Here is a 25,819-nt window from a genome sequence, read left to right as displayed (position 1 = left end):
AAAGAGTGTCCACTGGCCTGTAGGTGTGAACAGACTGCAGAGTCCTGGCCTGACGAGGTGGCTCTGCTGTGTTGTAGCCAGAGGTTGTTTGGTTTCCCCGATGTATAAATCCTGGCACTTAACAGCGTACACTATGTTACTCTGCTTGTGTCGGGGGACCCGATCCTTGGGGTGGTCTAATGTTTTGGCGCAGCGTGTTTTGGGGTTTAAAAGCCACAGAGACGCGGTGTTTAGAAAAAATGCGCCTCAGCTGCTCCGATACTCCTGACACGTACGGGATCACTACAGGTTTTCTCTTAGGCAGCGGTTGTCCTTCTCCTGGATCGGCTGGAGCTTTCTTTAGGAGCCTTCCCAGCTTTGACAAAAGTCCAGCTGGGGTAACCACATTTACTCAGGGCCGTCTTCATGTTCTTCTGCCTCCTTGTTCCAGATGAACAGAATCAACTTTTGGAGATTTGCTTATCTGGATGAATGAGCATCAAGACATCATATGTGAACATGATGTCATTAATTTAAGATGTTAGATTTATGATTGGAGTATATGATATGTAATATGTCATATATGTACACATTCTCTGTGTTTAACTTTAAATAAACAAATTGATGCTTTTAGCAGTTGGAGGAAAAGTTAATGTGTTAAACTCGATCACTCGCTCAGTCATTTGGTTTAAAGGACAAGATAAAGCAGGAGGTTCTGCAGCATCCATCAGGCCATCAGCCTGCTGAACACTTCATGGACACGTCGCCGGAACTTACCGGAACTTCAACATGATGCGTTCCATACTGTACATATATGCCATTTGTTTTGCACAATATCCAACTGCTGACCTCAGTATATTTTATTTTATGTATATATATACACACACACGTATATATACATATATTTATTCTGATAATTCCCAGATTGCCATTCTTATATTTAGCTTTGTTCTGATGGTTCTTGTATTTTTCACGCCTCTGTTTTTTGTGAAGCTCGTACACAAGAATTTCACTCACATGTGCTGTACCAGTGTAGCTGCACATGTGATGTGACAGTGATTCGATTTGGTTTAAAACACTTCATTTCTGCTTCCACAGTGACGGAGCTCATGGCGATGTCCACACAGAGATGCATTCAGAGCCAGGTGTTTGTTTACATCATCAGGAACACCTGACACCTTTCCCAGCACGCCTCAGCAGACCGGTTTGCTGTTTGCTTTGCAAACACTCGTCATCCTGTTTGCATTTCAAACATTTCCTGCAAACAGGTTCGGAGCACATCGTGGAGTCAAAGCGATCGTCACATCAGCAGCTAGTTTTCACAGGAGTTAACCCACAAACAGATGGTTGGGGGGGGGTCACACTGCTGGGTGGGTGTTGTTGGCACCTGAGCTTTCTAATACAACAACTATCATTTAAAGATTGATACCCATTCATACCATGGGTCTGGGAGCAGCCAGGGGTGGGACTCTTAAAACCGAAAGAATAAAAAAACATTTTGACTGAGTCACATTAACGATTTCTGTTTTTCCCGCAGAATCGATTCCTTTTTTCTGAACATGCTGTTTGGGCTTAAAATGACTTTTGTTGAAATGGCTGATGTGTGATTGGTGGAACCAACACCAAAGCGAATATTGTAGGTTCTTCAGCTAACCGTGAACCCGACCCAAACTGAGCTGAGCACGTTCAGGGCTGCCAGGGAGGCTGACGTGGACTCGCCTGGCTCTGCAGCTCTCTGGTGAAGGCTATCCAAAAGCTTCCTGATCTTCTGCTCAGCGAGGGCCTCCTGGAGCTCAAGGATCTTCTCCAGGTAAGAGTCCAGGTGGTTGTTCAGGCCGTCATTGGTGAGCCTCGTGTTGTCAGAGATGTTGACGAAGCATCATGACCGAAGACTTTGCTTGTTGCCGACAGACGAGTGAGCTGCTTTCCTTTGACTTTATTAAATATCTTCATCGTCACAGAGCAGAAGAATTAAATTAAAGCATATTAAAGCAGCCCAGCGCTGCCCGAGGGTCAGATTTACCCAGAAACTATTAGCTCAACCACACAGTCTGTTTATTTTTGAATGAAAACTGTTTCTGTTATATAAACACCGTCGTTCTCTTCAGTCACACCCGTCGTGCCGTTTCCGGACTACGCCGGCATCGTTCCTGACTCATCATCGCGTACTTCTCTTGGCACTTTGTTGATCATCAGTATAAATGACAGAACTCTCTGTATTTGATGCTTTGTGGGAATCTGAGCTGTCTGGTCCATAAATTAAAGCAAGTTTAATGCTGCACATATAAGATCACCAAACGCTGAGCGCTTGGGTCAGAGCATCACAGTTCACACACATCTTAAGGAAAGGAGCTCTGACTGTCATACTGATGACATCAAGCCACACCTGAACCAGAGACAGCGTCAGGAGAAGCTTACCTGGGCGAGGACAAAATGACTTGAGACACCAGAGGAAGTCGAGAGAGGCACAGAAGGATTTGGGGTCATGTGCTGGTGGTTTGGATCCAAAGTCAATGAAACATCTGTCAGGAGATCTTCGAGGGCTTCGTGCGTTCATCCACTGACGAGCTTTCTGGAGTTGCTGATTTCCTTGTCCAGCAGCACCTATGAGCTGCTCACAGCGTCAGACCTGAGGTCAGATGTTCTTACTGTGTTTGATTTTCCAGCAACTCTCCTGAACCCCACAGAGTCTGTGAGGCACTCAGGTAACATCCAGGTGAGCTGATCGCCTCCATGCTATACTTCATATTAAAGGAGCCCCAACCAAACACCGAGAGCATTAATGTACTTTCCAGAAACATTTTTGATCCAAATGAGGAAAATCTTGTAATAGTTTTTCATGACCTAGAAGCCATAATCAATAACGATTGTTTCTAAAGGTTTCAGATATTTCCCTTCATGTGTAATGAGTACAGATACATAAAGAGCTGCAGCTCTGAACAAACATGTCTGGATGTGTTTGGTGGATCTTATCGGTGTTATCGGTCCTGTGCTGGTCTGTTAGTCACACTGTTAATGTTGAAGTGCATCGCAGAGCGGCGACTCCCTGCTGTCACACATCAGTGACTCACTGAGCTGCTGAACAAAGACCTCTACACTCATCACGTCGACATGCAGGTAAGAAAACACACCTGAGCAAACGAGCTCGGCGGACTTTATGACAGTCCTGCATGCATGACTGTCATAAAGCTGAGGACGACTGCTGCTAACCTCCCCCAGCACACACACTCAGACTGTCTGCAAATACTGATGCTGCAAATCAACCAATCAGATCACACGAGAGCCGCTCCGTGTCAGGATCTGCATCCCACAATTCAGTTCACAGCTGGAGTGACCGTGGCTCAGGGGGTTGGGAAGTGCATCTGTAACCGGAAGGTCGCCGATTCGATCCCCGGGCTCTCTGTCCTGGTCGTTGTGTCCTTGGGCAAGACACTTCACCTACCGCTGTTGGCCAGAGGGGCCGATGGTGCGATATGGCAGTCTGCCCCAGGGCAGCTGTGGCTACAACCGTAGCTGCCTCCACCAGTGAGTGAATGAATAGTGGAATTGTAAAGCGCTATATAAATGCAATCCATTATTATTATTATTATTAAACACGGAAATTCAAAGTAGAATTCACGTTCCATCAGTTGCAGCGAGTCATCCATCGCAGACCATCGCAGCACCGCGTCCGCCTGCTGCTCTGATGGTCCCGTTATGAAACGCCGTTAGTCTGACGCTGATGTAGCGGGACTCGAACATAATTCAGCTTCTGTCTCATCAGTCCACTGAATATTTCCCCAGACGTTTCGGGGATCATCCCCTTGCAGCTCTCCAATGGAAAGCCTTAGAAATGTCTCTGTAAGCCTTTCAGACTGACGGACCTCAGTGACTTTGTTTCTCAGCTGTGAGCTCTGAGCCTCCTGACCTGCTGTCTGTCTACACTACGTGGTGCAAGACCAGAGCCAGGAAGCTCATGATGGACCCCTCCCATCCCAACAATGGACCAGAACAGGCTGGACTCTCTCTCTCTCATACATTTATTTGCACTTTATAATTTCCTAAATTTGTTCATCTGCACTTTGAATTTATGTTTTTTTTACCTTAAATTTTACTGTAAATTTTTACATTTTAGTTTGTATATTATGTACATTTCTTGGTAATTTAGTTTTATGTTTACTTTTATGTCTACGTTTAGTTGTTTATGGTCGGCATTGCACAGCAACATTTCACTGCGTGTTGTACTATGAATAATTGCATACGTGACAAATAAAATTTGAATTTGTGACACATGAAGTGCTGCTTTTAGAGATGGAGTCGCCTGCTTCGCTCCCTCAGACAGGCAAGCATTAAGAGAATTTTAAAACCTCCTCACTTTGTACAGCAGTTATGATGAAGGGTAAGTGTCTATAATTTGTCTGCAAATGTGTGTAATCTGTAATTTTTGCTGCAGTTATGGGGACGGATTCAATGCTGGAGCCTCTGCTGGACGTTAGAGGAACTGCAGCTCTGAATGTTGATGTTCATTCATTTAAATGTATTTAGACGTTTAAAAAATGTAATATCGCTGCTCAGAGGGAGAGAGAACTGAAACACACACATTAATCAGTTCATCAGGAGAGTTTTATTTGTGCACTTCTGAGAACGTTTAGGAACGTGTTGACGGATGTTTGTCGTCTCATTTCGTCTCCTGAGTTTCAATGGTCACCTCTCCGTCCTCAGTGGTCTCTCTGGTGACAATCACCACTTTGCGAGTGGTGGTTTTGGAGGAAGACGAGCTGTGGGAAACACAGAGACACAAATCCAGTTAATGTATCATCCTTTAAGCAAAAGCTACCTGTGCTGTTATTCAACATAACAGTTGATTGAGATCAGTGCAGAGGTGCATCTGCTAACTTTCATATTAGGATTTTTAATCAGAGATCATCAGCAAAGTGTTTGAAACCAAATCAGTGGGGAAAGTGTAGCAGTAGCTGGTTCCTGATGATGGAAGTGTGCCAGCTCACCTGTCCAGTTCTCCATCCAGCAGCCTTCTGTACTCTGCAATCTCCATCTCCAGCCTGGTTTTGATGTCAAGCAGCATCTGGTAATCTTGTCGCTGACGCTCCAGGTCGGCCCTCAGCTGCATCAACTGTTCTTCAAGAGACGTCACCTGCTGCTGGTAACCTGCCAGCATGCTGGCGTACCTGCTCTGGGTTTCGGCTAGAGTGTGCTCCAGAGACTTTTTCTGGGGATGAGAAGAAAGAGTCTCAGAAGATTTGCAGAATCGAACACTGAGGAAAAGTCAGCAGTCAAAGGTTAAAACTCACCATACTGAGCTGTGCTTGGAGGTCGATCTCCAGACTTTGCAGGCTTCGTTTGAGCTCTGTGATCTCAGAGCGAGACAACTGAAGAACCTCTGTACTCTCAGAGACCGTCTTATTCAGCTCATCAGACTGGAAACACACAGACACGCACAGACACACACAGACACACACGCACACAGACACGCGCACAGACACGCACGCACACAGACACGCACACACAGACACGCACACAGACACGCACAAAAGTCAGAAAACATCTGAAATGGTTGCAGGACTCACATCAGCACCTATGCAGACGACACTTTGCTAAATTGATCTAATATGATGTTGATGTTCCTTATGCCAGGACACTTTTACTCTACGAGCACGTAGGAGCAAAATCAATGTTTAAGAGTAAAATTTTTACTAATAGATGTTTTTACAAAATCAGCGATTGAGTGCAGTTCCTCCTGTTGCCACTAGACTGCGTTAATAAACTCTAAATTTTACTGGGAAAAACTCATCTTTTAGCCTTTGCTGTCACAAACAGCTTCTGTTTCAGCTGTGTTTGTCTAAACAGATCGTATCTCAGACGAATTCATGGCTGTTTTACGGTTAAGTCTCACCTTGGTCTGGAACCAGGCCTCCAGTTCTCTGCGGTTCTTGGTAGCAACGTTCTCGTAGTGATCTCTGATTTGGGCCATAACTGCAGTCAGATCCTCCTGAGGAGCAGCATCCACCTCCACGTTCACCTGACCGCTCATCTGGGAGCGCTGCGCGAGCAAGTCCTGCAGGAGAAGAAAGTATCGCCCGTAATGCAGAGGTGGAGCTTTAATAACTAATAATTCATGCAATAAGTTTTACTTTGGGTCTTGAATTTCAGTCTTCTCTCTAAAAACATCAACCTGTTCTAAGTCTAATAGTTTATAAATGTGTAATCATAGTTATTTCATCCTTTTAATTATTATTTTCTTCATAGTTGGTCTCTGGTTTTACTCCCACCTCCTCGTGGTTCTTCTTGAGGTGGATGAGTTCCTCCTTCAGAGACTCGATCTGCATCTCCAGGTCGGATCTCGTCATCGTCAGCTCGTCGAGGACCTTCCTCAGCCCAGCGATGTCAGCCTCCACACTCTGACGCATGCTCAGCTCGTTCTCGTACCTGTACAGCAGCGAGCAGCATCGAATGAGTCATCCAAACCGTGGGAGCTGTGGGAGCTGGACCTACTTTACATCTCAGTGGGAAGCCTGGTGTGGATGGTGCGTGTTTTTTTTTTGCATGTGGTCACATGAGAGAGTTTTGGGGTTACTTGCAAATATTTCTGGAGATGCTCAGTCCCAAACATCAGAACTCTGATCTTGGAATTCAGAATCCATCCTTTAGAGTTTCTTTGCTTAGTGGTGGATGCAGCTTAAATACTGGAGCAGTGCATTCGACGTGCACTAACCCTGCGATGGATTTGTGTCTGATATGCTATTTAAACTAAAAACCAGAAAATTGAAAGTGACTCACTTCATTTTGAAGTCGTCAGCAGCCAGCTTGGCGTTATCAATCGTCAGGTAAAGGGATCCATTTGTGTTGGTGGCGTGGAGGACCTGAAAACAGAAGGAGGAAATATTCAGGCCTTAACTGTGGAGTGTCGTTGGGATGAGGATATCATGTGACAGGCGTGGCTCCCTGCCCCCGCCTCACCGCCAGTTCACCACCTGCTGCAGAAATGATTAACAAACAATAAGAATATGCAAAGTGCAAACAAATTCCCCCTCGTGGTTTCATGTGCAACCAGAGAGGTGACCTCGGGTGTGGCCGCACCTGCAGGAAGTCACAGATCCTGCTGCAGGGCGCGTCCGAGAGGGGGGTCGGTTTCACGCACCTCCCGTGTTTCACATGACCTCACAGCTCTATTCTCTCTTTTGTGTCTCGTCTTAGTGACATCTCACCAAGACGTTTCACTGAGAACAAACTCGACCACATATAAAAGTGCAACATGTCTGACATGAAAAACCATCAAGCAGCAGCCGAGCTCCGGCAGGACAAGCCGCCGCACGCCCTCCCCAGATCCTCCTCATGATACACTTTGGTATTTTCACCATGTTTACAGATGAGAAAGAAGCTGCTCTCACCTTGTCCTGCAGGTCACTTATGGTGGCGTAGTAGGCAGAGTAGTCGTTCCCCTCTACTTTGGTCTTCTTCTCAAGGAACTCCTTGATCTTCAGCTCCAGGTTGGCATTGGCCGTCTCCAGCTTGCGCACCTTCTCCAGGTAGGAGGCCAGGCGGTCGTTCAGGTTCTGCATGGCCATCTTCTTGTTGTCTGAGATATCAACGGCGTCGGCCAGGTCGAAGCCACCAGACCCGAGACCTGCGGCAGCAGAGGAGGAGAAGTTCCTGGAAGCGCTTGTGCTGGAGATGCGGACGCCGTGTCCCCCGGCGCCGCCGTACACGCTGCCGGCCCTCATGGAGCCGGAGCGAGATCCTGAGAGACGGTAGGACAGGCTGGACATGCTGGAGACTTTTTTCTGCTCTGGACAGAGACGAGGAGAGAATGAACCGGAGACCAGCTCAAGCTGCTTTTATGCAAGTGAGGGAGGGATTCAGATACGGCCCCCGCCCCAGCGCAGCACTCCACCCATACCCCCACCCCCACCATGCCTCGGGGCAGGCTGAAAGGAATTTCATATGTGCCTTTCGAAATCTACGTCCATACCTGAGTCTCTGAGGTGAGTGGGTTTCCCCCCTCTTCAGATCTGATTCATCGTTTCAAACCGAAGTGTCCAACGGATTCCTGCCATCGTGTCGCAGCCTGTCTGTTGTTTCTGTGTGTTGTTTTCGTGCCCTGCAGGCCTGCAGCTGCTCCTCCTCCTGCTTATTGTGCAACCAAACAATGAAACACTTTGTTCCCGGCCTGCATTCTGCCTCCACCTGCTGTCAGCAAACACGGAGGGACAGTGCTCCACACCAACATCAGGACAAGAACAACACGGAAAAACACGGAAACACGAATATCTTCTGTAAGATATTCGTGTGACGAGGCTGTGATTGGTGTGTTTGTCACGCTACGAATCAGGAACTGCTGTTTGAGTAAATAAATGAAATCAAAATCTTCAGACAGTGAAGTATACGTCTGTACATGCTCACACTTCTTAATGTAGTTGTTTCACTTTAAATGTTTAATGAGGTTTATATTAGCCTAGAGTGCAAATATGGTCCCTGAAGGGTTTGATTCACCTCAAGGTCAAAGGTCAAACCTTCCTGTACTGTTCATTTTACTCAACAGTGACCTTCTTGTGTCATTAAATAAAAAGCAAAAAACAAAAAATAAGGTGATAAACCACACTCCAAGAAATGCTGCGTTATTTTCAGCTGCTGGGTAAAAGCCGCAGGTTCGTACGTCGGGTTATTGTCACCAAATATTGGTTCAGAAATCATGACTCAGGAGTCGGTGATGTGCCGGGTTCTTCAATTCACTCCACAGCTTGACTACTTCTGTTGGGTCACAGGTCGGGTAGCTTTGATCAAATATTGGGTCAAAATTTCACCCAAGTGTTGGGTTGAAGAAGCCTGAGAAGAAGCCACATCTTTCTTCACAAACTGCCTTTTTCAACCAAACTGTGACCTGATCAGATGTCACTGGACTTCTCCTCTACTATGAAATAAAACATGGTAAGAAAAAGTGAAATCTAACAGTTTGAAAATCACAGGGTTGATCATTTATTGGTTTAATCTAGAACTTCACCAACTCATTAAACGTCTTTTAACAGATAACACCGGCTGGCTCGTGATGAAGAAAGTTATTTCTACTTAAAAAGTTTCTACTTTAAAGTTATTCTTTGAAATGAGGCTGAGGTTGCTCAGATCATACAGAACGAAGACAGTTTGAGATTGGGTGCATTTGTGGGAAAAAGGTAAAAAACAGAAAAAGCCTACGATGACCTGGATGACTGATGACCTTCACAGACGTTTGTATTCAGCCTTTTGGTTGTCAACACACAGGCTGTTGTTAAAGGGTTAACCCAGGGGTGGGCAATCTCAGGCCCCGAGGGCCGGTGTCCTGCAGGTTTAGAGCTCACCTTGGGTCAACACACCTGAATCAAATGAATAGTTCGTTACCAGGCCTCTGGAGAACTTCAGGACATGTTGAGGAGCTAATTTAGCCATTTAAATCAGCTGTGTTGGTTCGAGGACACATCTAAAACCTGCAGGACACCGGCCCTCGTGGACTGAGATTGCCCACCCCTGGGTTAACCTGTCTGGGCTCAGAGTGTCGGCTGCACTCAGACCCTGCTCAGCTGATCTGCTCTTGCTACTCGGTGACACTGGGTGAAAGCAGCCTGTCATTACTTCACAGACGAAAGTCACCGACTTAGTTGTCCGAATGATCGGTCCCGAGTACACAAGCTGTGTGATCACGCTTGCTTATATTTTTTAAACTTATATCTATGTACATTCACTTGAATGAAAATAAGAAACGTTATTCTTGATAACATTTGAGTATTGTGATGGACCGAGCAGTGAAGGAGCGTCAGGCACAGGTTAGACTGCAAAATACGTTTTTTTTATTTGACCCTAAATCACACTTGGTTAAATCAAACAGAGAATTTAAATCTCGGGCTTATAAAAGTCAAAGTAACAGAACTCTGGCAACAAACAGTACTACTCACTCAAACTGACTAACCTACCTGAACGAGACGAAGGGCAAACTCAAACACAGAAAGGCGTAGAACACATAACAAATTCCATTTCCCCCCATTATCCAGAGTAGTGGTATGACCCAATTTGCAGACCTCCACATAGGCTTGCTCCGCCCCTTTTCCACCTTTTCGCTCATCAACCAATGGACTGGGAGCAGCTGCAACTGAACTCAGGAAACAAAGAAATATTAAATCATACATAACAGTGTAAACTAAAATGTGCACTCATTTTAGAATACAGAATGCAAGAAACGGCGAGATGCAGGTGAGCGTTTATTCACAAAGGCTGAAATATACACAGAAACGAGGGTGGCGAGGACTGCACGAAGACACAAACCTAAACTGGGAAAACCTGGATCACACAACAGGGAGAGGAACACGAGACACGGAGAAATACCAGCTAATGCAGAGAAACACAGACAACGCGACGAGGAGCACAGGCAGACACACAATATAAACACACACACCAGGTAATCAGGAAATGGCACACAGGAGGCGACACAGCTGGAACTAACGGACACATCGAGACACAAACCTACAAAGTAAAACAGGAAACTCACAGACTGTTTTACAACACAAACTCGGGGACACAAACGGAGCTCAGAGGACAGACACAGGTAGGGCTGATACAACACTCAAGCACTAAACACAAGAACCAAACCCTAAGAACTAATACCAACATCAGGATTAACACAAAACACGAGGTGATGCCAAAAGGAAACACAAAACACTGGGTCAAAATGACCATCATTAACTGAAATGTTAAATGAATGTCCTCATGTGTGGCTCTCATTTTTCGTAAAAACAAAAATCAGGTAAAAACAATCTGGTGATTCTTTGTTTTTACATTCATCGGGTCCCAATCAGCCCAAATATCAAAGAGACATTAAAAATGCTGCTGTGGAAGAGCTCGGGTCTCTGGAGGTGAAAGAAAGACAGAAAAATGTGCGTGTTGGTTAAACCTCTGTTGTAACACTGATGCTCGGTAGATATTACCACTGTGTGACTGTAACTGCAGCCATCACAAGTAGATTCAGTTATTCTACAATGACCATTAAAAATGTTTTAACTTTAATTAAGTTTGAACATCCGTGCGGTTCACCTGACGGGGTCTTTGGTTGCCAATCTTGAAGAACACCAGCACATCCACACATGAAGGACGGAGCATCCGGATACTTAATGGAGCGCTACAGAGAACAGCGAGCATTTCTTTGTGCATGAACTAAATCAGATATAAGTTTTTGTTGTTGTTGTTGTTGTTGTTGTGGTGGTGTTTGTGTGAGTGTGTGTGTTCTGTGAGTTTGTGGTGGCAGAGAAATAACCTGGACTCCTCTCTGACGTTCACTTCGGTGCGGTTATAAAACATCAACACATAAATGAAAAGATTCTCATCTGTCAGCAAATTATTATTATTTAAACATTAATTCTTAACACACACACACACACACACACACACACACACACACACACACACACACACACACACACACACACACACTATACTCTGTACACACCTATAATCTGTTGTTTCTGGCTGTTGGATAAGATCTCAGTTATAAATAAGTCGTTGTGTAACACGCTGTCATATCTCAGCTGCTCATCACCTTGCAGTAAAACCCGTCTGCAGGAAAATGTTTCCTGGGCGTCAGCACACTGGAGGCCTTTAGTCCCGACATATCACCGAGCCTATAGGGACGACCAGTAAATTGAGAGCTTCACTTTACCGGTCCCTGCTCGTGTGGTCGACCGGCCAGTGTAGCCTGACCTGTCTCCCCAACGTGATGTTTGTGTATTGTATGTGCGGTCGGCACGGTGTCATCTATCTTAATTACCCCTTCGGGATAAATAAAGTTTATTTGACTTTGACTTGACTTTACATTCAGCTCTGTCGTCACGACAGACCGGTACAGCGTCCGCATCACCGTAGCTGTCGATCTCCCGCTCCTGTCACTTGTGAACAAGATCCCGAGATACTGAAACTCAGCACCTCTAAATCTGAGGCCATGGTCCTCAGCCGGAGAAGTGTGCAGTGCCCACGCCAGGTCAGGGACGAGTTCCTGCCCCAAGTGGAAGAGTATAAGTATCTCGGGGTCTACATGAAATCAGATTTTCAAAATTGATATTAATAATATATTAATGTAAGTTGGAGTAAATAATGGTGATGTTGTATTTTAAAGACAACCCCTACAGCACAGCGTTGCTCCTGGACAACTAAGTTCTTTTAAGCACATTTGACTTAAACGACGGCAACCAATCAGAACGTACGAATAACTGTCAAATTTCAGTCCAGTTAGATGTTGGAGTCGCTATCAAGTCGCTATGCTTACCGTGCACGCAGAGGCGTCGATGATGCAAAAATCTTCATCTTGGACTCCATCCACAAACATCTGGAGCTCCCTGACTCCTCCACCAGACTTCTGTTTGCTGGTTTCTCATCAGCGTTCAACACTCTGCAGCCTCACATCCTGCCCACTAAACGATTTCACCTGGATGATCAGCTAATTCTGTGGATATTGGACTTTTTGACCAACAGGACCTCCCATGGCTTCTCCCAGGCCTGTGTGCTCTCCCCCCTGCTCTTCATCCTCTACACTGATGACTGCAGATCCACACAGCCCAGCTGTCACCTGGTGAAATATGCTGACGACACAGTTCTCCTGTCACTGCTGTCAGGCCCTCACAGCACCACGGGCCCGCTCTGCATGAGTTTGTAGAGTGGTGTGACAGCTCCAAACTTGAACTGAACGTGAGCAAAACCAAAGAGATGGTGGTGACCTTCTCCAGTAGGCAGAGGGATCTGGCTGCTTCGGTCACCACCATCCACGGGAAGCCAGTGGAGGTAGCTGAGGAGTACAAATACCTGGGAACCATCTTTGACAACCTCCTGAAATTCTGCCAACACTGAGGAGATTCTCAGGAGGTGCCACCAACAGCTACACCTCCTTAGCAGTCAGCACACCCATCATGATGACTTTTTACTACGCCTTCCTGGAAAGCATCATGACCTCCATCACCTGCTGGTTCCTGCTGCGCTCTAAAATCATTGGCCTGTCAGAAGTCTGGCTCAGGTTTTCAGCCAACAGGCCTCAGACAGGCAGTCCTGCTTGGCGGCCAGCTTGGCGTTGTCGATGGAGAGGTAGATGCCACCGTTGATTTTGGCAGCATCCTGGATCTGAAGGTGAAAACAGGGCAGTTTAAGAATATCAGATTTTACAGGTGAAGACAAACTTACAGAGCACCGAGTTCAGCTTTATGGATGATGTCATTGATGGGTTTAGATGTTATTATTGTCATTTGTATTAGGAAATATTTAACCATATATGCTTAGAGGTGTATAATCAATTGTGTAGTGATAGGATGTGTGATCTTTAGCAGGCTGCAAAGGCTTGGTGTGTATTCCACTCTGGAATGCACACCTACATCCTGGGAGCATGGGAAGAGGTCGTACCTTGTTTTATTGTTTTATGGTAGGATAAACGTAGCTGTATCTGTTTTAGTCTAAGTGCCTTTTGTTTAGATGAACTGCTGGACTTCCAGACCAGCAGGTTTAGGGAAGTCTTTCTGGGGTCACACTCTGACCCCACACACACACACGCACACACACACACACACACACACACACACACACACACACACACACACACACACACACACACACACACACACACACAGTATTCTTTGTTCACATGTATACCTATGTAAGATGTTATATGTTAATGACCCTATGCATATTCATGTAACCACAATAAAAGGAGTGCTATGGGGAACCTGGCTGAGAGTCTGACGGAGGTCAAGTGGTGGAACGACACTTGGCTCCAGGCAGGTCTCCCTCATGCATGAGTAACACGAAGAACTTTGGTGCCTTGTGTCTTGCTTTTTGCTGTGTAGCAAGTTGTCCTTAACGTTCCAGCAAATAGGTTTATGCTACAAACCTATCATTAATTGGTCCTTCGAGAGCCGGATCCCTGGAGTCGACATTCACCGAGGGGAAAAGAGACACGCCGACAGACTGACGTCAGCCAGGACTTATAGAGGTCCTGCATCAAAGTCCCGAGGCGTGAGAATTCGTCATCGGGCCGGTGGATTAGCCGTCTGTTTTTTTCTCCTCGATGGATGACGATTGACGGGATTCGGGACTGATGCTACACGCAATAAGCAACTCCAAGTAAGTTAAAAAAAAAAAAAAAGTCTACTTCTATAATCGTACGTCTTCGCCGCTCAGTGGGGCGTTGTCCGTGGCCGCTTAGTGGGGCTAAAATTCGCCGTCTTAGTGGGGCGATGTACAAAGCCGCTCAGTGGGGTTTTAGTACAGAAGCATTAAGTCGCAGAGTTGCGCAGTTCGAACTTTATTTTGGTTCACCGTCTTAGTGGGGTGAAATACAGACCGCTTTGTGGGGTACTGTAGTGAGTTCTCCACCGCTCAGTGGGGTGTTGAGAAGTTCCGCGGAGTCCATCTGTGCTGGACAATAGGCCTATTTTGTGTCGTTGTTGTTGTTGTTGTTGTGTGAGTGTGTTTGTGTGAGTGGGTGCGGAGCAGAACACGTGGTCTGTGACGCCAGCTGTTGTTGTTATTATGGGTTCCCAAGCAACCAAGAGTGTGTCAGAGGGTGACGAGAAGTTTATGATGAAATTCGCTCCCGGTAGCGCAAAGTATTTAGGACATTGGCACAAGAAATATGATTTTGAAGGTAAATTGGTTGTAGGACAATGTCAAATGTTAGTAGACCAGTTGACAGTAAAGGCAGCTTGTGCGAAAGGGAAATTGAAACAGGAGAGAGAGTTACAACTGGCGTCCGCTAAACTGTGGTTAGAGCAGGCGCAGAAAAGACAGGAGGCAGTGAACGCGAAGACAGCAGCTTTGCAGGCATTAGCTGTGAAACCTGAAGATGAGACGGTGCGGTCTACTTCAGTGGTGCTGACGTTAAGGGACCAACAGCGTAGAGCAGTATTAGAGAGAGAGAGAGAGGCCAGAGAGGAGGAAGAAAAGCAGGAGCAGGAGAAGAGAGAGAGAGAGGAGGAGGATAGAGTACGGCAGGAGTTTGGGGATGCCGCAGCACAATATTTAAGCCCTTATGGAACTAGATCCAAAACTAAAAGGGATGAGGCGAGTGCAGCTGGTATGCCTGTCTACCCTTTCCATGATACCTTTCCCATGGTGGAGGTCGCGAATCCCCATTTTGGTGTTGAAAGTGACCGAAGCCGTGTTATTTGTGTTTACAGGCCATGGACTGAATCTGAATGTGCAGAGGCATGTAAAGGTTTAGGAAACCCGTTGACTAATGTTGATGAATTTATCGCCCGACACAAGCAACTCTGCTCCTCGTACCGCTTAAACGGTCAGGAAACAGAAGCCACTTTTAGGAAGTGTCTCACATATAACTGGGCTCGGGTGCGAGGCACCTACACAGGGAGGGATGGTAATACCGTCCTACCCTATGGACAGTGTTGGGGAGTAACGGAATACATGTACCGCCGTTACGTATTTAAAATACAAAATATGAGTAACTGTATTCCGTTACAGTTACCGTTTAAAAAGGTGGTATTCAGAATACAGTTACTTTGTTGAAATAAATGGATTACACGGCGGTACTTTCCTGTTTCATATTATGGCGGGTCAGGACTGTTTGGGTTTTGTTTGACAGCTATGCTCTGTTGTTCCAGGCGGCAGCGTTATGGTTGCCATGGTTACAGGGTGACGCTCTCTCTGCGTGTTTCCTGGGTGAGAGAGCGCCTTTTTGTTGTTGTTTTTGTTGTGCTAAGCTAATAGGTAGAATGCTACAGGTATAGCTCTAAAGAATGTAGCATCATGGGCAGTGTAGTCCGTGCTGCTGGGAGAATGGACTGCCATACACGTTATGGGTCTGTGAGCGCGGGAGGGAGAAAAGGGAAAAGTACGAGCTGTCACCGAGCAGAAACGGGAGCTGGAAGCATGTAAATATAATAATAACCACTGCAGCCAAGAAGAGAGCCTGACGAGCCCAGTTGTAAGTAAACTATTAAGACTCGACTGTACGCTGTGTTCGTGTTTTCCTCTGAAAGAATAAGTTTCGTTGCAGCAGCCTTTCAACGCCTCTCTCTGTCTCTCGCTGCAAAGTTGACCCACACAACAAAGTAAAGCTAGTTTTCAGCTACGAGCCCAACAAGGAACCCACCATATTAGCCAGAGGTCCCTTTGCTACGGTTCGGAGCCGCGGACCTTCAGTAACAGTAATAAATCACAGCAATAGTACATTCACGTAGTTGTAAACAGCATATATTAAGTAATCCAAAGTATTCAGAATACGTTACTCGATGAGAGTAACGGAATACGTTACAGAATACATTTTTGGGCATGTAATCTGTAATCTGTAATCTGTAATCTGTAATGGAATACATTTTAAAAGTAACCTTCCCAACACTGCCTATGGACATGCAAATTTAAGAGGCCAAGTTGATGGGGTTTATGAGCGTCTTAGAAATACTTTTAAAGCTTCTGTAGATTACAACAAAATCGCCCAATGCATGCAGAAAGCAGGAGAGGATGTTCATGAGTTCAGGGCAAGATTAGAGGAAGTTTTCAAAGAACATAGCGGCCTTGAAGAGAGTGCAGAGAAGGCCAGCCCATATCAGCAGCAGTTAAAACATGCTCTGATGAATGGCTTCCATCCACGCATTGCTGCTCTCATCAGAAAACAAAATGTTAATCAGAACACTGACGGGTCCGTTGAATGCATGAACTGGGCCCGCCATGCACAGGAAGTTATTAAAAATAAAAAAAAGAAGCCACAAAGCTCCGAGGCTGCTGCCTTTTTAGTAGATGAAATTTTGTTTCAGGGACAGGCTGGAAGAGGGCAAAACAGAGGCAGGAGTAGGAGAGGTAGAGGCCCATGGCGACCCCAGGATAACCGTGGTAAAAGAGATGATAAGTGCTATGCATGTGGGGAAATGGGCCATCACGCAAGGGAGTGTCCTGATCGTATGCCTGAAGAGTATAAACGCCCTGATCCAAGAAACCCTTATTATAATAAATGACTAGCACCTGTTGACACTGCTAACACACATACATGTACAAATGATCCCTTACTTTGCCAGAATTTACAACAGCCTGTGTTTCAGACTCTAGATTTAACTGAAGTATTGTTAAATCTGTCAGGGAAAGAAGTAAAACCAGTTCGCACGTTAACTGTGCAAGGCAAAACCGTTCAATTTCTGTGTGATTCAGGTGCAGATAAAACAGTTTTAAAAGATCATGTGTCAGGAGTTGACCCTTCAAATGGCACAATTTATGTGAAGTCTGCAAATGGTCAGTTAAATCAGCATAGAATCTCTAAACCAGTGTGGATTAGAGATCCTACCACAGGAGAGGCAGCTCAGGGTTCAGTTGTAATGTGCCCAACTTGTCCGGTGAACCTCTTGGGAAGAGATATGATGATGAAACTTGGAATTTCAATAATTCCAACATCCATTGGGATGATAGCTGCAGGAAAAGGTGAAACTGCTGAGACAATGGTTCATCAGGACAGTGGGGATTTGCATTATTACTGGACACTTGACCTGTCGGCCTCCAGACCTGATCAAATAAACTGTAAACTGTTAGCTGCAGCTGAGGAAATGTTGACAACTAACCATGACATACAGCCACCAGAAGACTTGCATGTCACACTGAGATTTAAGACTGAGGGCCTGATGAGGCCTACACAGATAAAGTGCTGAAATTAGGGCCACAGAGAATCACCATAAAGGCAATATATACTGATGGTGAAACTATGGCTGGATGTAGTGTGATCCTTTCTGAAGCTGCACAACAACTTTTTACAGGGCAGACACCACATATTTCACTGACAAAGAGTGGCACAGCTGAGTGGACAGACTTAACATCTTTGGTGAGACAGGGGGAGAGTGTTGGAATGTGGCAGCAAGCTGGAGGGGGTTGGGAGACAGACGTGCAGCACAGCATCTTTCGTAAAAAGCTGGGATGGGTGACACATACTACACCACAAACACATTTAAAGGGGAGTGAGAATGACACAGCAGAATGATATGTTGTAGATGTCAAAGATCACCCGGAGCTTAAACAGGTCCCACAGAAGCTCTGGTCTACTGGGAAGACTGATGTGGGGTTAATAACAACAGCGAGTCCAGTAGTAATAAAGCCCAAAACGTCTTTTAGGCCAAGAGTAAAACAATATCCCTTGAAGCCTGATGCAGTGGAAGGCATTAAACCAGTAATAGAGGATATGATTAAAGCAGGGATACTAGTTGAAGCTCCACAAGCAGTATGTAACACACCCATCTTCCCAGTTAGAAAGGCTGATTCACAGTCGTGGCGCATGATTCAAGATTTAAGAGCTGTAAACCAGGCAGTGGAGAGTATAGCTCCATGCGTCCCCGACCCCCACACCTTGTTAAATCAGCTTAAGCCAGACATGACACACTTCACTGTGGTAGATTTAAGTAATGCTTTCTTTTCCATACCAGTACATGAGAATTCACAAGGCTGGTTTGGTTTCACGTATCAAGGCAAAAAATACACATACACCAGATTGCCGCAAGGTTTTTGTGACAGTCCTACAATTTTCACACAGAATATTACAAATTGTCTGTCTGATTTTGTGATTCCATCACATTCACAGATGTTGGTATATGTCGATGATATTTTGATTGCATCCAATTCAGAGAAGAACTGTAAAGACATATCATTGGCATTGCTGACTCACTTAGCTGAGGCAGGTAACAAGGCCTCACTTTCAAAGCTACAGTGGGTAAAGACAGAAGTGAAATTTTTAGGACATCTGCTTAGTGCAGCAGGGAAGAGCATACATCCAGAGAGGAAAACAGCTATCTTGACAGCACCTAGGCCAGTGACAAAGAAACACATGATGCAATTCCTAGGGTTGCTAAATTTCTGTCGATCGTGGATGCCCCATTACTCTGAAATTGCGCAGCCATTATTAGATATGATGTACAGTAAACCTTTAGCTATGTCAGAAAGTTTAAGTTGGACCCCTGAGGGGGAGCAAGCTCTGTGCATGCTGAAACAGATGCTGACAGGAGCATCGGTTCTAGGAATTCCAGATTATAACAAGCCTTTTGTTCAAACTGTTGACTGTAAAGGGCATTTTATGACATCCATGTTAGCACAAAAATGTGGAGGTGGAATGAAGCCAGTAGCTTATTATTCTAAGAGGCTGGATCCAGTGGCTTGTGCCTTACCTCACTGTGTGCGATCTGTGTGTGCAGCCGCTGAAGCCGTAAAGTGTTCTGGTGAGATTGTTTTGTTTCACCCTTTGACCCTGCTAGTTCCACATGAGGTGGATGTTTTATTGCTGCAGACTAAAATGACATTCTTGTCACCTGCAAGACACTTATCTTTAATGTCACTGTTGCTCTCCCAGCCACACATAACTATTAAGCGGTGTACAACTTTGAATCCCTCTACATTGTTGCCCACAGAGGAGGAGGGTGCACCACATGTGTGTAGTGAGCATGTAGAAACACAGTGTAAACCTAGAAGTGATTTAATGGACATACCACTCACTGAGGGCAAGGTTTGGTTTGTTGATGGTTCCAGTTTTAAAACAGCAGAGGGAAAGACTAAAACGGGCTTTGCTGTTGTGGATGATGTGCAGGTCATCCGTGCTGGGCAGTTATCACATTCCATGTCTGCCCAAGCAGCTGAGATAGTGGCTTTGACGGAAGCCTGCAAAGCAGCTGAAGGGCAGGCAGTGACTATATATACAGACAGTCAGTATGCATATGCTACACTTCATTTCTTTGCCGCTCAGTGGTCAAGACGAGGCATGACAACATCAACAGGGAAACCTGTGGAGCATGCAACACTTTTACAGGACCTGTTGAAAGCAGTCTTACTGCCTAGTAAAGTTGCAGTTTGTAAATGTGCAGCACACACACGTGGCACTGACCCCATTGTACTAGGCAACGCCTTTGCAGATAAAATTGCAAAGGAAGCGGCCCTTGGAACACATGGGGTTCATATTCTGGCGTCTCAGGAGCAAACTATGCCCATCACACATGATGTGTTAGCAGACATGCTGTCACACTCACCTCCAGCTGAGAAGCAGCTGTGGCTCACTAAAGGAGCAAGCCTGCGAGGTGATGTCTACTATCTTTGTGATAAACCTATATTGCCTAAAAACTTATATAGGACTGCTGCAATTTTGAGCCATGGGCTCTGCCATGTCTCAACAGCCGGGATGTTAGCAGCAGTCGAACGGCAGTTTTTCACACTGGGATTCAATGCTTATTCAAAACATTTTTGTAAAGCATGTTTAATATGTTGTCAACATAATGCTCAGGGAAACCTCAGACTTAGAAGAGGAAGGTTTCCCAGACCCAGCTACCCATTTGAAGTAATCCATATGGATTTCATCGAGTTGTCTAACTGTAACACCTACAGGTACTGCCTGGTAATTGTGTGCCCGTTCTCAAAGTGGGTAGAAGTTGTCCCCACTAAGAAAGCAGATGCTATTTCAGTGGCTAAAGCAATATGCAAAAATGTGATCCCAGAGCATGGGATTCCCCAAACTATTTACAGTGACAATGGTCCTCATTTTGTGAATGAAGTAATTGAGAAAATGTCACAACATCTGGGGATAACGCTGAAAAACCACTGCTCATACCACCCACAAAGTGCAGGGCTGGTTGAAAGGACTAATGGCACAGTAAAGCTGAGACTCAGGAAAACAATGGAGGAAACAGGCAGAACATGGGTAGACTGCATTGAGCTAGTGAAAATGTATATGAGAATCACGCCAACTGATAATGGCCTAACGCCTTTTGAAATAATATATGGCAGGCCATTTAGAGTTCCAGTGTTCTGTAATGATAATGATAAAGCAGAAGAAGAAAACACACTAGCAGACTGGATGATTAAAATGCTGAAAAGCAAAGAAGTCATGAGTGCAAATAATCTGCCAGATGATTCTGTTTCTGTACAGGAAGAACGTCTGAAGCCAGGGGACTGGGTGCTGATAAAGGTCATAAAGAGGAAGTGCTGGTCGAAGCCACGGTGGGACGGACCGTACCAGGCTCTGCTGACAACACCAACAGCTGTGAAGATCGCAGAACGACCCACCTGGATACACCAAAGCCACTGCAAAAAGGTGACACACATCCAGGCCAGCTCGGAGTAAGTGGCAGGAAGACCGGGTACAAAGGGGGGGAAAGCCTCCAGGGCCCCTCGTCTCAATCCGGTGAAGAAACCAACTGAGCCACAGGTACTCATCAGAATGGCTGGTAAAGTGTTGTCTACCCTGCTGGGTGTAATGGCTTTGATGTCATCATGGTCAGCTGTGGAGACCCTGTATGTCCAAGGAAACCACACCCAATACCCTCATGGCTATTCTACAAACTTTTGGTGGCAGTTTATGAATACAACTGCTCACTTGAACAATAGGACGGACTTCTATGTGTGTGCTCATATGCCGTTATCCGCATATACATCTGGACTGTGGCTGTACAGCATACCAGAGGACAGGAGTTGGTGTCTGTTGGGCTTAGCAACTCATCCTGGCAACAGAGTCCTCTGGTCCAAGGCCAACTATAGTGCACCTCTGAACATCACCTGGAGTAAGTCGCCACTTCTAAACGTGAATTGTTCTGGGCAAACTGACTTATTGGCCTGGCCTCAAGTGTCAGACCCACTGCCAGACATAATATTGCTGAACAAGCTGAACACAGCTCAATTGCCGTTGTGTGTGATGAACAATGGATCACTGTCAGTGGGGGAGCTGCCGCTTCGCTTATGTGGATACATATACACCTACTGCCCTCCAGAGAATGAGAGCAGGTGTATGAAATGCTTGACCAGTGCGAAGTGCGCTGAGAACTTGACATTAAGGAGGACTGAATGCAAGTTCAACCTGGTTTACAGAATACCAGTAACAGCAAAAAGTCAGAAGTGGACAGGATGTGCAAGGACGGTGCCGAGCAGTAAAGGAACAAGAGTTTTGGCTGATTGGTATTTCCTGTGTGGACATAAAGCCTATCTATCAGTCCCTGAGGGATGGGGAGGATTGTGTGCCTTGGTGAAGTTATCGGATCATGTCTTCTTCATGGACAGAGTTGAACATCACCCTAGCAACCGACAGAAGCGTGAGGTGGATATAGCCTCACCAAACTCTTTTGGAGTGACAGCAGACACTGGAGTGCCGCGAGAATTTCGCATTTGGAGTGGAGGAGCTAAATTCTTCCAAAGTCTGATCCCAAACATCGGAGTTGCAGAGGTGCGGGATCATGTGGAGATCAACCGGTATGCCCTACTGTGACACATTAATCGCACTAAGACTCTGGGAACAGTCTTAGCGGAGGAGCAAAAGGCCATCAGAACGATGGTACTGCAGAACAGGCTGACCCTGGACTTGATAACAGCATCACAAGGAGGAGTGTGTAAGCTGATTGGAGAGACGTGTTGTACGTTTATCCCGGATGGATATATGACTGGAGGAGACATCTATGAGGCACTGCAGAACTTAACTGCTCTGCAGAAATATGTGGCGGACCACACATCAGGAGGAGACCCGTCACAAGGCTGGATAGCCTGGTTGACATCTGGACCATGGTGGAATATGTTCTTAAAGTTTTTGACTCCCATTCTTACATTATTGGCGTTGCTTTGCTTGTTTACAGGTTGCATTTTGCCATGTGTAAGATCGATGGTGAATAAAATTATTGCTAACACCTTTACCAATTACATACTGTTGCAGCAGAGTGACATGGATGCTAAGGCTAATATGTGTGTATGAAATGAAGCCTGCACTGAAAATGTTGACAAGTGGTGTAGAGCTGAAGATATATATACGCCGTATAGCCTTAAAAAATGACAATACAGGGTGGTGATGATGGGTTTAGATTTTATTATTGTCATTTGTATTAGGAAATATTTAACCATATATGCTTAGAGGTGTATAATCAATTGTGTAGTGATAGGATGTGTGATCTTTAGCAGGCTGCAAAGGCTTGGTCCTGGGAGCATGGGAAGAGGTCGTACCTTGTTTTATTGTTTTATGGTAGGATAAACGTAGCTATATCTGTTTTAGTCTAAGTGCCTTTTGTTTAGATGAACTGCTGGACTTCCAGACCAGCAGGTTTAGGGAAGTCTTTATGGGGTCACACTCTGACCCCACACACACACACACACAGTATTCTTTGTTCACATGTATATCTATGTAAGATGTTATATGTTAATGACCCTATGCATATTCATGTAACCACAATAAAAGGAGTGCTATGGGGAACCTGGCTGAGAGTCTGACGGAGGTCAAGTGGTGGAACGACACTTGGCTCCAGGCAGGTCTCCCTCATGCATGAGTAACACGAAGAACTTTGGTGCCTTGTGTCTTGCTTTTTGCTGTGTAGCAAGTTGTCCTTAACGTTCCAGCGAATAGGTTTATGCTACAAACCTATCAGTCATCATTAAATTATTGCTATTATAAATGTAAATTAGTCGTTGCGCACGTGTTTCTGTGAGAAATGTAAATGTAATTGTCACACTTTACTTCTCATGTCGTTCTGATTTGTATCAACCTTTACTTCCTCCTTCATGTTTTTCTGATGTGACTTGTTACAGATTTTAAAGATTTATTCTCTGACTGCTCAGATTAAAGTCTGATTAATGCTCAGCAATACCATAGGCTGGTTGGAGCTGGTCCCACCTCCACCTCCAGGAAGATGACAAACACAGGTCAGAGCAGGAAGTTTAACTCCTGTCATTCCTGTGTGTGGATACCTGAGAATGTCTCTGAGATGAGTCAGTGTTTTAACTTTTGCTTGCATTTTCATTCTGCCTTTGTTTGCTGCAGTAAACAGGCCAAGTGTTCAAAATGTTGAAGTCACAACACAAAGACAAACACACAACGCTTTGTACGAGTTATCAACTGATCTTCTAAGAGACCAAGCTTCCCACCTCCAAGAGGCCCAAATGGTATTTCATGAAGACATTTTATTATTGTAGGGTCTACCTTACAGCATAAATCGCCTTGAGGCGACTGTTGTTGTGATTTGGTGCTGAGGAGCATGCAATTCAATTCAATTCAATTCAATTCAATTCAATTTTATTTATATAGCACCAAATCACAAAAAAAGTTGCCTCAAGGCGCTTCATAGATACAGAGAAAAACCCAACAATCATATGACCCCCTATGAGCAGCACTTTGGCGACAGTGGGAAGGAAAAACTCCCTTTTAACAGGAAGAAACTTCCGGCAGAACCAGGCTCAGGGAGGGGCGGGGCCATCTGCTGGGATAAAGACATGCTGTGGAAGAGAGACAGAGGTTAATAACAGATATGATTCAGTGCAGAGAGGTCTGTTAACACATAGTGAGTGAGAAAGGTGACTGGAAAGGAAAAACTCAATGCATCATGGGAATCCTCCGGCAGCCTGCGTCTATTGCAGCATAACTAAGGGAGGATTCAGGGTCACCTGGTCCAGCCCTAACTATATGCTTTAGCAAAAAGGAAAGTTTGAAGCCTAATCTTGAAAGTAGAGATAGTGTCTGTCTCCTGAATCCAAACTGGAAGCTGGTTCCACAGAAGAGGGGCCTGAAAACTGAAGGCTCTGCCTCCCATTCTACTTTTAAATACTCTAGGAACAACAAGTAGGCCTGCAGAGCGAGAGCGAAGTGCTCTAATAGGGTGATATGGTACTACAAGGTCATTAAGATAAGATGGGGCCTGATTATTTAAGACCTTGTATGTGAGGAGCAGGATTTTGAATTCTGGATTTAACAGGAAGCCAATGAAGGGAAGCCAAAACAGGAGAAATCTGCTCTCTCTTTCTAGTCCCTGTCAGGACTCTTGCTGCAGCATTTTGGATTAGCTGAAGGCTTTTCAGGGAGTTTTTAGGACTTCCTGATAATAATGAATCACAGTCGTCCAGCCTGGAAGTAATAAATGCATGAACCAGTTTTTCAGCGTCACTCTGAGACAGGATATTTCTAATTTTAGAGATGTTGCACAAATGGAAGAAAGCAGTCTTACATATTTGTTTAATATGTGCGTTGAAGGACATGTCCTGGTCAAAAATGACTCCAAGGTTCCTCACAGCGTTACTGGAGGCCAAGGTAATGCCATCCAGAGGAAGAATCTGCTTAGATACCATATTTCTAAGATTTTCAGGGCCGAGTACAATAACCTCAGTTTGATCTGAATTAAGAAGCAGAAAGTTAGCGGCCATCCAGGTCTTTATGTCTTTAAGACATTCCTACAGTTTAACTCATTGGTGTGTGTTATCTGGCTTCATGGACAGATAGAGCTGGGTGTCATCAGCATAGCAGTGTAAATGTATGCTATGTCTTCTAATGATGCTGCCTAAGGGAAGCATGTATAATGTAAACAGAATTGGTCCTAGCACTGAACCCTGTGGAACTCCATAATTAACCTCAGTGTGTGAAGAGGACTCTCCATTTACATGCACAAATTGGAGTCTATTAGATAGATATGATACAAACCACTGCAGCACAGTACCTGTAACACCTACAGCATGTTCTAATCGCTCTAATAGGATATTATGGTCGACAGTATCGAACGCTGCACTGAGGTCTAGCAGGACAAGCACAGAGATGAGTCCACTGTCAGAGGCCATAAGAAGATCATTTGTAACCTTCACTAAAGCTGTTTCTGTGCTGTGATGAGCTCTGAAACCTGACTGAAACTCTTCAATAAGCCATTCCTCTGCAGATGATCTGTTAGCTGTTTGACAACTACTCTTTCAAGGATGTTTGATATAAAGGAAGGTTGGAGATTGGCCTATAATTAGCTAAGACTGCTGGGTCTAGAGATGCTTTTTGAGTAAAGGTTTAACTACAGCCAGCTTGAAGGCCTGTGGTACATAGCCGATTATTAGAGATAGGTTGATCAAAAATAAATCATGCAGGAGGCTCAAATCTTTATGA

The 25,819-nt window shown here is 45.2% G+C and overlaps 1 protein-coding gene and 1 pseudogene across 1 annotated transcript; one reads left to right on the top strand and one right to left on the bottom strand.

Annotated features, from left to right (window-relative positions):
- Window positions 1-4,563: 4,563 nt before the first annotated feature.
- LOC146387904 (keratin, type I cytoskeletal 50 kDa-like) lies at window positions 4,564-8,053 on the bottom strand. The gene is made up of 8 exons (XM_084924945.1): window positions 7,946-8,053; window positions 7,365-7,762; window positions 6,754-6,836; window positions 6,246-6,402; window positions 5,870-6,031; window positions 5,268-5,393; window positions 4,965-5,185; window positions 4,564-4,736 (listed from the first exon to the last, which is right to left on the bottom strand). The coding sequence occupies exons 2-8, from the start codon at window positions 7,740-7,742 to the stop codon at window positions 4,637-4,639; spliced, it is 1,227 nt and encodes a 408-aa protein (XP_084781071.1). The 5' UTR covers window positions 7,743-7,762; window positions 7,946-8,053; the 3' UTR covers window positions 4,564-4,636.
- A 13,242-nt stretch (window positions 8,054-21,295) lies between these two features.
- LOC146387903 (uncharacterized) lies at window positions 21,296-22,672 on the top strand (annotated as a pseudogene).
- The last annotated feature ends 3,147 nt before the right edge of the window (window positions 22,673-25,819 follow it).

Source organism: Perissodus microlepis, chromosome 4 (assembly GCF_051167445.1).
Source record: "Perissodus microlepis isolate ML-2025 ecotype Zambia chromosome 4, ASM5116744v1, whole genome shotgun sequence".
Classification (NCBI taxonomy): domain Eukaryota; kingdom Metazoa; phylum Chordata; class Actinopteri; order Cichliformes; family Cichlidae; genus Perissodus; species Perissodus microlepis.
Note: the sequence above shows the minus strand (reverse complement) of the source record. Positions and strands in the feature narration are given on the sequence as shown.

Coding starts and splice junctions, on each gene's coding strand:
- LOC146387904 (XM_084924945.1), bottom strand. CDS start 7,742: ATGTCCAGCCTGTCCTACCGTCTCTCAGGATCTCGCTCCGGCTCCATG. Junction 6,837..7,364: donor TAAGTGACCTGCAGGACAAG/GTGAGAGCAGCT, acceptor TTCTGTTTTCAG/GTCCTCCACGCCACCAACAC. Junction 6,403..6,753: donor GCTGACGACTTCAAAATGAA/GTGAGTCACTTT, acceptor GCTGCTGTACAG/GTACGAGAACGAGCTGAGCA.